At 33.4% G+C, this 13,086-nt stretch overlaps 1 protein-coding gene across 17 annotated transcripts in view; it reads left to right on the top strand.

The window, feature by feature from the left end:
• The window catches only part of NEK10 (NIMA related kinase 10), a 94,210-nt gene that overhangs the window by 11,170 nt on the left and 69,954 nt on the right, over positions 1-13,086 (top strand). For all 17 annotated transcript variants that reach the window (XR_002435906.1, XR_002435905.1, XR_002435914.1 and 14 more), the window contains 12 exons: positions 570-611; positions 2,267-2,345; positions 2,739-2,806; positions 3,765-3,844; positions 5,033-5,119; positions 6,371-6,595; positions 7,075-7,214; positions 8,053-8,114; positions 10,171-10,248; positions 11,191-11,255; positions 12,630-12,732; positions 12,844-12,972. Coding sequence is in view for 7 of the 17 variants with exons in the window: in XM_021388835.1 (XP_021244510.1) it covers positions 570-611; positions 2,267-2,345; positions 2,739-2,806; positions 3,765-3,844; positions 5,033-5,119; positions 6,371-6,595; positions 7,075-7,214; positions 8,053-8,114; positions 10,171-10,248; positions 11,191-11,255; positions 12,630-12,732; positions 12,844-12,972 (1,158 nt within the window). In the remaining 10 variants the exon portion in view is untranslated. The remainder of the gene's footprint in view (positions 1-569; positions 612-2,266; positions 2,346-2,738; positions 2,807-3,764; positions 3,845-5,032; positions 5,120-6,370; positions 6,596-7,074; positions 7,215-8,052; positions 8,115-10,170; positions 10,249-11,190; positions 11,256-12,629; positions 12,733-12,843; positions 12,973-13,086) is intronic.

The following is a 13,086-nucleotide window of genomic DNA, read 5'->3' as shown; positions in this document are numbered from 1 at the left end:
TCTGATATATATTTTATAGCTTCTGGTGTTGCTAACCCTAATAAATGTCCTGTAAATTTCCAAAACAGATGATTTGGCCATTGCCCAAAGCCCTGGACTACATATTTACTTTACCTCTCTGTATAGATATGTAAAACTGCCATAATGTAGCAACAGAAGAAAACTGAAAGCTGCATATTACTTCTAGGAGACAGGTTCTCTGACTTACAAACAAACAGCATTAGTATTTTTTTTCTGACAATTGTAGCTGTTATTAATAAGACTAAACCCTAGACATCTGTTAGGATATTTGTTTTCATGTATTTCTTTTTACCATGTACCAAAGATTATACTACTGTTCTGGTTTTAGAACCTTTCAAATCTCATTTCTATGCTTTTATTTATTTACTTATTGTAAGTAATTTTAAACTCTGAAATTGCTAAGCATATCCAAAATCCACTGACTTTGATCTCTAGAATTAAGGTTTCTCAACATTCATAACAATCAGGGTACTTATGTTCAAGTATCTCTTATTGCAGTGTTTTCTGTATTTTGACTCTTTTTTATTCAGTTGTTTGTTTCCTTCTAGGAAATGCTCTACAGCTTGGGTGGGATTGAAAATCTAGTTCAGGTAAAATTTCTGCTGGAATTTTTGCCTACAGTGTTGTATGCTGGTTTGTTATGAGTGGATTGAAATACACTGTAAAAAGCAGTGTACATATGCTCTTGTTTTTTGGAGAGAAGTAAGTGTATTCCTCTGTTTGCATATAAGCAGCTGGTGTGCTTTTTCACTAGTGCATAAAGCAGCTGTCCTTGTAACGTAGCAGTGTTTAACCCAAGACTTTTCAATAGGAGGCTTAACAAATACCTCCTGAGCTGAGGAAAGAATTACAGAAGTCAGCACAATTGGTTCAGTCAAGAGAAACTGTAGACTTTTGAAGGAAGATGTTTAAAAGTCCTCTGAAATAAAGCAAATGACTTCTCAAAGGTAAAAGCATAGCAAGAGAATGGTTGAACACATTGAAATTTGTGAACATTAACGATAATCAACTGCTGTATTGTTATTGTCCTTTGTTAACACTGCTTTATTTCTGGATATTAATACTTGTTGTTCAGTGAGTGGGAGCTGCCCATGTAGCAGTGAAATATGGTGTATCATAAGCTTGAAATTGAGGCTGATTGTTGGGATCTTGCATTCTTGAAAAATCATAATTGGTTTATTTTGTTTAAACAAATGTATATTTCTGGAATGCAGTCATCATTCATTAATATTTATGGTGCCACCCCTATTTCAAAGAAATAGTGGTGTGCTATAGCTCCTAGGTCAGACAGTCACCTGTCTGAAATGTTCTTAATGTTATAGGAGTCAAAGATTATTTGTTTCTAGTATAGTTCTCATTCAAGTAGTTTGGTGGCTTTTGGTGATACAATTTCAGATAAAGAACTGTTTTCATTTTCAAGTGTTTTGACGTGTATTGGTAGAAAGCACCAATTAAATTATTATTGCCAATGATACTTTACATAGTAGTGTACTGCTGCTGTAATTCTAGACTCTCTATACTACGTGCTTGAAACCGATCTAGATTACCTATACAGTGCTTTGGAGACTGCAAAATGCCACCACATTGAAGATTTGGCCAATATGTAAAGATTGTAAAGATATGAAAAGACCAGTATGTATAGACCAATATGTAAGTGATGCTGAGAATCTCAGCATGATTTTGTGTGCTAACAGAAATTACATCCTTGTGATAATTTTCATTTCTTGGATAATTATTTTTCACTAGGTGGTTATTAGGGATATTGAAAAAGGTGGACCATCATTTCCAACCTGTTGGATATGTTCAACCTCCCCAGCCGCTCCTGCCAGTCACCATTGTGTATGTTGTGCAGAGCCTGAGCTTGTGGACTAGCTTTTCCAAACAGTGGCCAAAAGTAGATGCTTATGAAAAAATATGAGTACAGGAACATCAAGTGATAATTCAGTTCTACAGAAAACTCTTCTCAAACTCCAGTATCTTGTAAAAAAGGAATTTTGGCCCTAGAAGTAATGTCTTTGTATTTGCTGGTCTTTAATTGATTTTCCCCTGGTGGAATTTTTACATTTGATTTTCAGTTCTTGTACTTCTAAAATCTCTTCAGCACTCTGACAAGTTTTAGAGGAAAAGTATGCGTCACATTGCGAACGTACGTTTTTTATGAAACAGATGCACCACCTACAGGCTATTACCATGTATAACGCCCTAGATCTATGAATTAATTAATTAATTGTTTCCCTACTTGTAGTATATGGAAGCAGTAGCAAATGGCTATCTAGATTGTGGAGAAGAGAAACATAATGTAGACAAGTTGGTCAACATGACATGTAAGTGATTTCCCTAGCATAAATAGTTAATAAAGTTTTATTAACCTAATAGGTAGTAAAAGCGTAATAAAGTGCTCTTATGATATTTTTCTATGAGGCTTAAAAATGTTTAAAATACTTGAAATCGTCACTAATTAAGATATTTCTAGATTCACTATAGGCATCATCATAGAAGTATAAAGATAACTGAAACTTTTGTGGAATGGCATGTCTTGTTTTGATGCATGTGTAAGATGCCTTCTTAAGAAATTAATTGCTCTATGAAATGAAATAACAGAGTAAAATGAGCTAGTCATGGTTCAAATAGCTTACTCTTCTTTTATTATTAAATTAGTAAAATGAAAAATACTAAGTGGTAAAACTGCAAAAGAAGTGACTCCCTTTGTTCCACAGACATTCTTCAAAAGATTGCTGCTGTTAAAAATCAAAGAGAATGGGTTATAGCAAGTGGAGCACATAAAGTAAGTGCTTTATAAAATTACTTATCAAAACCAATTAGCTACTTAACTAAATGATTTATCCACTTCAGACTTAGTTGACACTAAACTTATAATGCTAAGTTTGTAGAGCAAGATCATCTAAATTGTGTTTTCTTGGTATGAGTTAGTATAATGTATTTTTTTCTTGTATATTACTTAATTGACTTAATGCGTGGTTAATGGTTGTTTGAGGTAAATAAATCCTAAATCTTTCAAATAATCCAATTCCTATTACAAATAGTAGTCAAGTTTACACTGTCCTGAACTACATATTATTATGATATAGCTTGTTTTGAAATTTCTACTATGATTATTCACTTAGGCAACACTGTGTGCCAACCTTGCTAGAGATTACTGTCAATGTAAGGATCTACACTTAATGCATTTTATTGCTGATTTCTGGCCAAATTCAGTAATGTTAGAGATAAAAATCAATATAGGTAGTGATTTGTGATTCTATTATGCTGCAGTTGGCAATTATGATTAGATAGTATTTTTAGAAGATCTAGACGAATATTATTTTTTCTTTGATATATATCATTATCAAAATACATATGAGGTCTTAAATTACATACTGTATAATTTAAATACAGGCTTAAAAATAGCTTTTTACATCAGGAGGCCTTAGTTTAGAGTTCTGAAGTGTTTGCAGGGGAACAATTATTACAAAGTCACATCAAATTGGACAGACGCTTGAACAGTCAAGAGAAATACATCCTTAAAAAAGTGGAACATCTTTGCTCGTCCTAAGTGTTTAATTGTGTATTTAAATGTGCCTGGAGCATACTTTAAAAGTCCCTGAAACTTTTGTTGTATTCTTTAAGACATTTGTATCTTCAAAATTTATGAATTTTCAATAAAAATTATTTCTGTGTTTGAGTCATAAAAGAAAAATGTGAAATTTATATTCATTTGTCTTGTTCCATATTTCATTTTCTAGACCCTAGTAAATTTGTTATCTGCCAGAGACAGCAATGTGCTTCTGGGTGCCCTTCTTGCCCTGATTAGCTTAGCAGAAAGGTAGGCTAAACTTCGTGTGCTGTTCACAATAAGCATTTTAATGTTTTTTCTTGATATAATCTTAAAATTTCTGCTTGTGTGGAAGACTTATTTAAAAAAAAAAAGAAATTTTGTTCTGTAGAAGTCTAGGAAATGTGCTTAATTTTACATTAAAGCAGTAAGAATGAGAAGTTAAAAAGGCTTTACTAGCTTCTAAGTAGAAGCTTCAGTCCTTGGATTAACTTACACTTCTCACTTTTGTGGAGAAGTTTGCAAGTCTGGAGTCATAGGAATCTCTCTGTTATCCCTGTGCAGGATTCTGTAATTCTTACTGATTTACACCTGTATAAAAATATTTTGTGTTAAACTCAATAGAACAGTGCTCCACAATAACCAAATTATTATCTTTAGTGTAGTAAACTATCACAGAATTGTTTGAGTTGGAAGGGACCCTTAAAGGTCATCTAGTCCAACCCCCCTGCAATGAAGAGAGACACCTACAGCTACATCAGGGTGCTCAGAGCCTATGCATAACGAATACATACATCCATGTACATGTACCCTCTCTTTTCTAATGACCATTTTAAATAAAGGTTTTTTTTTTTTCTTTTTTTTTTCTCCTGTTGTGAGCAGGAATAGTAGAAGGAGAAAGGGAAGATATACCATCTTTTATTCTTAATTACTTAATTCTTAATGTCTGCCAGACTTGTATAACAATTTTGTAATTTAAATGAAAAATTATAAGGAAAATTGTAAAACTGAAAAGAGAGATACGCTTCCTGGAGATCAGTAAAAAGTTAACTAATAACTTTTCACTAGATTTTCTTTTTTTTCCCAAATGTATTTCATTCTATTTCTATTTCAGTTTATGGATTTTTGAAATATACATATATTTTAATAGCAGAAATAACATTTCAGTCTAGATGTACCACATTTGCTTAATTTCTAGCATGAAACAAATTAAACACATTTGCATTTTTACTTTTCTGCAATCAGATGTTCACATTCATGTATTTTGTTCTGAGAAAATTAGAAAATGTTGTAGTGACAGACTTGACATAACATATTATTGTGGCTTTAAGTATTTGTGATATTATTAGATAAGATTTGAGGAAGAAACACTGGTCAAAACAATGTATAAGGAATGAGGTTAAATGTGTTTTTGTATACTTTAATTTGATGCAAATGCCAGGAATAATCAATTTGTAGTCCAGAATGTAGGGAGAAGATAAGTGAGCTCACCATTGTTGAGAACTTGCTGGTGATATTGCATGAATACGACTTGCTTTCTAAAAGGTGAGAGTTCACTTATAGATTAATTATACTAAAGTATTTTTTAGTTTCTCATTTAGAGATATGTTTATTTAGAGGAATTAGATAATGTGCCATTTTAATATTCTCAGGGTGAAGTTCTGAAACCTATGTATTTTCTGTCAGTTACAGTAATGGTAAATAGTTGATATGGTGACATCTTTTCTAGTAATTCTGTTATAGGCTCTCTTTCTGACGATGTTCTACAGTGCAGTGCAAATAAATTGTAATGTTACTATAAAGTGACCGCAAATGATTTTTTTTGGATTGATCTCCTCTTCACTGCTGAAACCTGAATGGTTGGATGGAAAGCATGTTGAACTCAGACAGTTCCTGGGATGCTGAATATAGGCTAGTAAAAAACTGCAATACATGTAGCTACTGTAGTTTATGTCAGAGGCTGCATCAGAACCCACATCACTCTAATCAGAAAATCATTAAGATCCTTAAATATCCTTTAAACTCAGCTGAGCCTGTTAGCTGAGCATAGTATATCTTCACTCCAATAAGAAATAGTAAGACTTTCAAAGCTGACATTTCACATACGCTGTCCATGTTCAAAAGTCAGGAGTTTTAAAAATTTCGTGCTTAATTATTTCGCATATGTAAATTATTATGCATATGATGAGAAATAATGAAAATGCCAAAATATCTGACTTCGTTTCTGTATTTGAAATTACTTAGATCATACATAACTGAAAGGATTGTTAGAAGAAATGGAATTTGAATGTAGGCAGGAAGCTGATGAACTTTATTGCTCATTACAAATAATTTTGAATTCAGATAGAGATTTTCATGTTTCATCAAATATGAATACAACCTTTTCGTCTCAAGTGGAGATGGAAATCTCTAACCACAGTTGCTCTAGAAAATCCATCTTAATTAGAGTGAAATTAATGGAAATCTTCTAGGAACTTTTAAAATTAAATGTCCAGTCCTTTTTCTAAACATACTATTCAAACCATACTGGAGAAGAATCCAAACTGTGGGGTTATTCTGTTTCCATTGATGGACTTTACACTTGTACACACACTTTACACATGCAGTACTATTTGTATCAGTAATGCCATTGACAAGAAGTTTTCTTTAACCTCTTGTTTTGTTTTGTTTTGTTTTGTTTTCAATATATGGTCTATTTTCTTCTTTAAATATTTGCTGACTTTTTCTCCTCTCTTTGACTGACAATACAAATTAATGACAAATGTGCTGTTAAAATCTCTTATTGAATTTTTTTAGGCTCACAGCAGAGTTGTTACGTCTTCTCTGTGCAGAGTCACAAGTCAGAGAACAAGTAAAAATTTATGAAGGAATTCCAGTTTTGCTCAGTTTACTCCATTCTGATCATATCAAGCTTCTGTGGAGTGTAGTTTGGATTCTGGTACAGGTTTGTGAAGACCCTGAGACTAGTGTGGAAATCCGGATTTGGGGTGGAATCAAGCAGCTACTTCATATATTACAGGGGTAGGTTTTCCTTCCTGAGCATTTTGCCAATTATGTGAGAACATGTCATATTTTAAGACACGTTTGACCGATCCCCATTTTATCCAGTAGCATCTTTGTCTTGTTCAGTTACATCTGGTGTATACAGAAATTAAAAAACAATTTTAAACATAATGAATAATCTATATTTTTCTTCAATTGTGCATATTTCATTGGTCTCTTACAGTGTTTTTCATGTTTTCAGTTCATATACCGTCATAAGTAAATTAGAAAATACTAAATTAATGCTTGCTTAGTCTCCCTATTAATTAGTCACCTATTTAGTGAACTAGAATTGTGAATACAATTGATGAATGTGGTAAAGGAGTTTTCTATTTAAGAACTTGTTTACTTTTTCAAATTTTATTAGCTAATTGAGTGAAAAACACATTTTCAGAATTTCAACAATGGCTAACAAAGATGTGCTAAGCAGTTTTTGTATTGCGATTTAATTTTTTCAGGGAGAGAAGTCTTGTTTCTGATCGCTCTTCGGTTGGAAGTTTATCTAGTGCAAATGCAGCAGGGAGAATTCAACACCTTCGTCTGTCAGACAATTTGAGTCTTGATGAGTTACAAGAAAATACTTTCTCCCTTCAAGCGGGTTGGTTCACAAAGCATAGTTCTCTGTAGTGTGTTCACTTACAGTTGTGCAAAGGGATTCAAACTATTTCAAAATTGTAATTATAAACATTTACACCTGCTAGTACATATACTCCCACCTGGAGTGGCAGCACCAATTCAGAACTGTTTATTTCTAAATGTGCAATATCAGCTCTTATTTTTAAACATCACATTTTTTGTTTTTTTTTGAAAGAAGGAAAGGATACAATATTGAGCACACGGATATCATAAATGTTTCCCCTCCCTGTGGAAACATCTCTTGTTTTTATTTATTTGTTTGTTTTTCAACTGAGATTTGTTTTATTTCATCATATTGTTCCTTCTATTCAAACTTGCTGTAATACATCAGTAATGAGTTGATTATAGTGGAACATTTTCAAAGTGGTATTTGAAAGAGGAAAGTGAGGAGCTATTTACTGACTAAAACTCTCATCCATCCTCCCCCCTTGTGCTGCTTGAGGGATGGAGCGTTAGAAGAGCTGGGTGTGAAGATGATTCTGGGAGAAAAAGGAGGAAGAGAAGTGAAAGTGGTTTTTTTTTTTTTTTAACCTCTGTTTCTCCCTATCCAAATCTATTCTAACTGGTGATTCATTAAATTAATTTTCCCCAAATTGAGTCTATTTTGCTTGTGATGATAACTGGTAAGCAAATTCCCAGTATTTTCATCCATGAGCTTTTCTACCTTATTTTCTCCCTTTCTTCTCTTGAGTAGGAGGAATGAATGAATGGTGGGGTGAGCATTTTCCCTTACCTGCTATGCCATCTGAATATCTTTATGAATCTGGCCCTAAATATTACATCTGAATTTTTTGTTCTAGCTTGTTGTGCTGCAATTACTGAACTGGTGCTCAATGATACTAACGCTTACCAAGTAGTACAGGTAGGAAGACTTTATTCAGTTAAGTAAGGTGTTACAGTTTAGGATCTGACTTATTTGTTCTTATTGGTCACCATAATTTAATTAACAAGCAAAATATGTTTTAATGTGATTGGACAATAACTCCTTATATAGCTTTCACATACATTTTATATAATAGTATATCTATCTTTTTTCATACATTTAGGAACATACAAATATACGCAAAGATATCAACAGGTGTATGTAGGTGTTTGGGATAATAAACAGCTTTACTTATGAATTATTTTGGTTGGGATCTCCTGCCATGATTTTGCTGCAATTTTGCTGCAGACTAGTAAGTGCCATCATGGAATTATCTGAGAAATACAAACTCCTAGTTCCCAACTGCGCAGCTGAGTGTTGTGTTCTTTCACAGAAAAATTTCCATTTTCCTCAGTGTCTGGTATTTGTGAGATAACTTCCTGGCAATATTTTAGTCATTTCAGACTGTGGTTCTGAAAACTGTTCTTAAAAATCTCTGGTATGTATTGCATGCATTGCCAAAGACATAAATATTTAGGACACTAATACCAGCTAAAATCCATCGTGCATATATTAGCTTAAAATCCAGCTAGAGGTATTCCTAAAAGGAACTGAGAGAACAGAGAGTCTTGATTATGTTAGGTAAAGAAGTTCATATATATGTCAAAATTATTGTTTAGGCAGATTGGAATGGAAGTAAGTCTAGAAAAAGTATTATCTATATATCTAAAACACTAAAATTGTCATTAAACCGTATTATTTAGTTAACTTTTTATCTCAACAACATAGCTTCGTATGTTTTAGGCTGAGTCTGGTTTCATCAAAATAAAATGTCCCTTATTTAACTTAGTTGTATTTTGAAAACATTGCGACTGTTGGGGGACTTAGGAAGTAAAAGGCTTATTTTAACACGAATCGGTGTTTTTCTATGTTGCCCCAGGAAAGCATGATAACTGTACTGTCAGTTAAAATTCCTTAAAGTTAATGGAACAGTGTACAAGGTGGAAATAAGATGTTCCAAGCTTAGCTTATTCCCCACTCATCCTGTTAAAAGACAGTGATGTTTCCCTCCATCAAAACCAGCCGATGTCCACCATTCAAATCTGGACATAGTTTCACCTATTTTCATTTCAGCTGGACTTCCACCCTACAATAGCCACTTCCATTTTCAGTCCTACTCTTTTCTCTGTGCTATTATAACTTTGAGTTACAAGGTGAACAAGATGAAGGAACTCAAGTTAGAAGCAGAGGAAGAAGAGTTGCATCACTTTCAGTTATTTACTGAAGCTTGTATAGAACTTTGTCAGGCTAAATACCCTCTAAAGGTCTATTATAGAGGTGAAAGAACTCATGCTTCAGGCCATTGAGAACCATTTGCTTTTCCTGTAGCTGCCCTCTACCTGTCCATCCTTTGTCTTTGTCTGAATTTATAGCCTCATTAGCAGTCTGCAGGCCAGAATGTGTTTATGACTGAATGGCACAACTGCACTGCCTAAAATCTTAGCTTAACTCTACCTTCATGTGCTGTTTAAACAGATGTATCAGGAGCTGCAACAGAACATCTACAAAACTGACGCTCATTCCCTTCAGTTCTACTGGAGAGGAGAGTAGTCTCCAATAGGGAGATTGTTCGGCAACACGGAGCTGTACTATAACTAAATTTACTGATGTCTATCTATCAAACCAGCATGATGAATATAATATATTAGTGGAGGACACAAGCATAGTTACATGAAAATGGAAGCTGAAACACGGAATGTTTTTCACAAAATCCTACTAAAGACTCACTCAAGCTATCATGTCTGGTGTCTCTCCAGCTTATGATACTGCTTCATTGTATGTTTGCAAGGTGTCTTTGTAGTATCTGTTTAAGTGTTAGGATGGTTTCATTCTTACGTATATTTAAGTTACTTCAGCTTATAAATCTGGTATGCAGTCAGAGGCTGAGATTTTGCAAGTCAATATTAGATTCTGATCTATCTGAAATAACAGTGTTTTTTATTCATGGTTTCTGTGGAAAGAAATGCTATTAATGTTGACCTTTCTCTGTTTCCAGGCAAATGGAATATATATAATAGCAAAACTGATTTTACCAGACAAAGAAAGGAATGCTGAAAAAGCTTATTTATTACAGGTAACTTCCTTTAGTATAACTGCATGTTGAAATTCCAAAACAGTCCCTAAGATTTCTTTTTGTTTTGTAGTTCAAAATCTTATTTTAAAGTGCAGTAGACATCTTACATGAAGAGAAAATAAAACAAAATCAGTAATAACAAATGGTCCAGGAGGTAAAAACTCAATTGCAATTCAGTTTATGGTATTCTATTCTGATCTGCTTTGGTTTTCACACTTTATATAGAGTGAAGGGAAATTAATATTTTTTCTTTGATAGTCTCTCCCCTACTTCTTCAGGCTTCTCAGCATTAGATCTCCCTCTTGTGTGCTTTGGTCTTCACTGACATTCAATGAAGGCTTAGTGTTGTACTAATATCTGCTTCTTTCTGGAACATCTCACTGCAAATGTTAAATACAGAAAAACTTAACATGAAATAGGGTGAATTTAAATGTAAAATAAATACAGAGCAAGGAAGTATAGAATGGTTCTTGTTTTTGAAAGAGATTAATTCTTGATTGTTAGAGGCATTTATTTCCCGTGTTTCAGATGTCAGTACCTTATTTCCCTTTGATTTACTTTATAATCATCTTTCTTTGGTCAGCCATATTGTATAGCAAGCAAAGTAAATGACTCTTGATACAGAGAATTCAAGATGCACAAAAGTATATGTATTAACTACCTGTCAGTGGATGTTTAACAAATGAACTTTCTTTAGTAGAGATAATTTAGAAACATTTCTCCACTCTTTTTTTTGTTTCCCGTAAATAATCTTGCCTACTTTTAAAGAATAGAATGTACCTAAAAATCTGTTTTTACTCTTTTCATTATCATGTTAATAATGTAATCTACATGGATATTTATGTACAGAACTTACTGATGTGTTGGGAATCCCTGATATTTATCATTGGCTTTTCCATTTGTATATAGATTTGTCATTAACTGTAGCTTTTCCTTCTGTAGTCCTATGCTTTCAGAGCCCTGAGATTTCTCTTCAGTATGGAAAGAAATCGACATATCTTCAAAAGGTATACTAACAAATTGTTTTGTGAAACTCCTTACAATAGCTTTCAGAAGGTATCATTCCGATCAGAAGGATATTGTTTTTAAATGCCAATTATTTTCAGCAAAAAGAAAAAGTTACAGGCAACTTCTGAAGTCACAGCTAGATTTTGCTGCATTGCATTAGTGCCAACCTAGAAGATGTAGACATTCAGTGTGGGGACTTATATTGCTATGCATGCCAGAGAACCTAGGTCTGTAGGGCCTCTTTCCTTCCCTGTGAATCAAGGTTTAAAATATGTTGAAGACACGTTTAAGACTGTTGGAGATAAAGCATACTTTAATCTGAAGATTATCAGATGTAATTTACAGCCCTGGGTAGTGGCAAATAACTGGCAAAATTATATTTTTGCTGCTCAGCCCTCCACTCCTTGACATGGGAATGATTTCACATCAAGACAGTTTACTTAAGAGTGTTAAAAAGAGATTTGGATCAATAAGAGAAAAATGTTTTTCATCAATTACCCATTTTTGCTAATTAGCTGACAGTTTCACCAGGTAGACTACAAAGGCTGTGTAAAATCTAACCCTTTGATTTGTGGGATAAGGGTAGTACTCATGCTGCTTATGACAGCTGCTGGGCAGCAGTTTTTCTGTATGATTTTATTCTGTATTATATATTCTGAAAATTCTAAATAAAAATGTATATCATTTTTACTTAAAAAAAATAAGATTTTGTTCTGGAGAAGGACCTCAGCTTGTAATTAATATTGATGGTTGGTGTAAAGTTTTTGAAGTGATAAATCTGTCCTGCTTGGTTTTTTTTTTTCCCACCCCAAACGCCTTTCTTTTCCATATTTTCACTCCTATCAGAACATCAAAATGTAACTGACCCCCAGTTAAGCATACAAGTAATTAAATACTGCATTGTATCTGTTAGCTTACATGCCTTTCTTTTCATCTTTTAGAGTAGATTTCCTGGGACAAAATTTCTAAGATGCGTATTGTGATTCTTTAAATGCAGAAAAATGTTAATCCTATCAAAGCTAGAAGGAGCTCAGATAAGTTAACTAAGAGGATAATGTAAAATACTACAAGAAGGAATACAAAAGTTACTGTGGAAATTTGTAAAGTGCATTGACTTTAAAGAGGCTTACGGTGTTCAGAGAACTGGCATTTATAGTAGTACCTGATCCATGGAGGCTGAAGCCTAGGTTTTGAAAACTTCTTTAGCTCTTATGTATGTGTTGAGTTAAAAGAGTTAATATCTGAATACGTTATTCAAGAACAAGTGTATTATCTAGAAGATTCCAAAGTAAGAAGTAATAATAAACACCTGCTGTAGATTAATAGCTATTGTGAACACTTCCTGAAATACATCAAAATGTTAATTTTTTTAGAATTTTTCCTACTGACTTGTTTGAAATCTTCATTGATATTGGACATTATGTGCGTGACATTGGTGCCTATGAAGAGCTGGTATCAAAGCTGAATTTATTGAAGGTAAGTGAAGAGCTTTGTAGCTTTAAGAGGCTGTATTCTTTGCACATTGTTAGCACAGGAAAGGCATGAAATATTTTATGTTTACTTATTTTTCATTTAATGTATAACCAGGAGAATGAATTGAAGCAAATTGCTGAAAGTATTGAGAGTGTCAATCAGAATAAAGCACCTACAAAACATATAGGCAATTATGCAATTTTAGATCACCTTGGCAGTGGAGCTTTTGGAAGCGTATATAAGGTAAGCTTCCCTTTTGGTATTTGCATAGAGGTTGTAGAGGAACCTTCATGAAGAGGGTCAAATACCTGTTTTAAACACAAATTTCCTTTGAATTTCAGTTGGGGAATGTACAAA

The sequence above is a fragment of the Numida meleagris genome, chromosome 2, assembly GCF_002078875.1.
Source record: "Numida meleagris isolate 19003 breed g44 Domestic line chromosome 2, NumMel1.0, whole genome shotgun sequence".
Lineage (NCBI taxonomy): Eukaryota > Metazoa > Chordata > Aves > Galliformes > Numididae > Numida > Numida meleagris.
The sequence above is the reverse complement of the archived record's forward strand: the minus strand, read 5'-3'. Positions and strand labels throughout refer to the sequence as shown.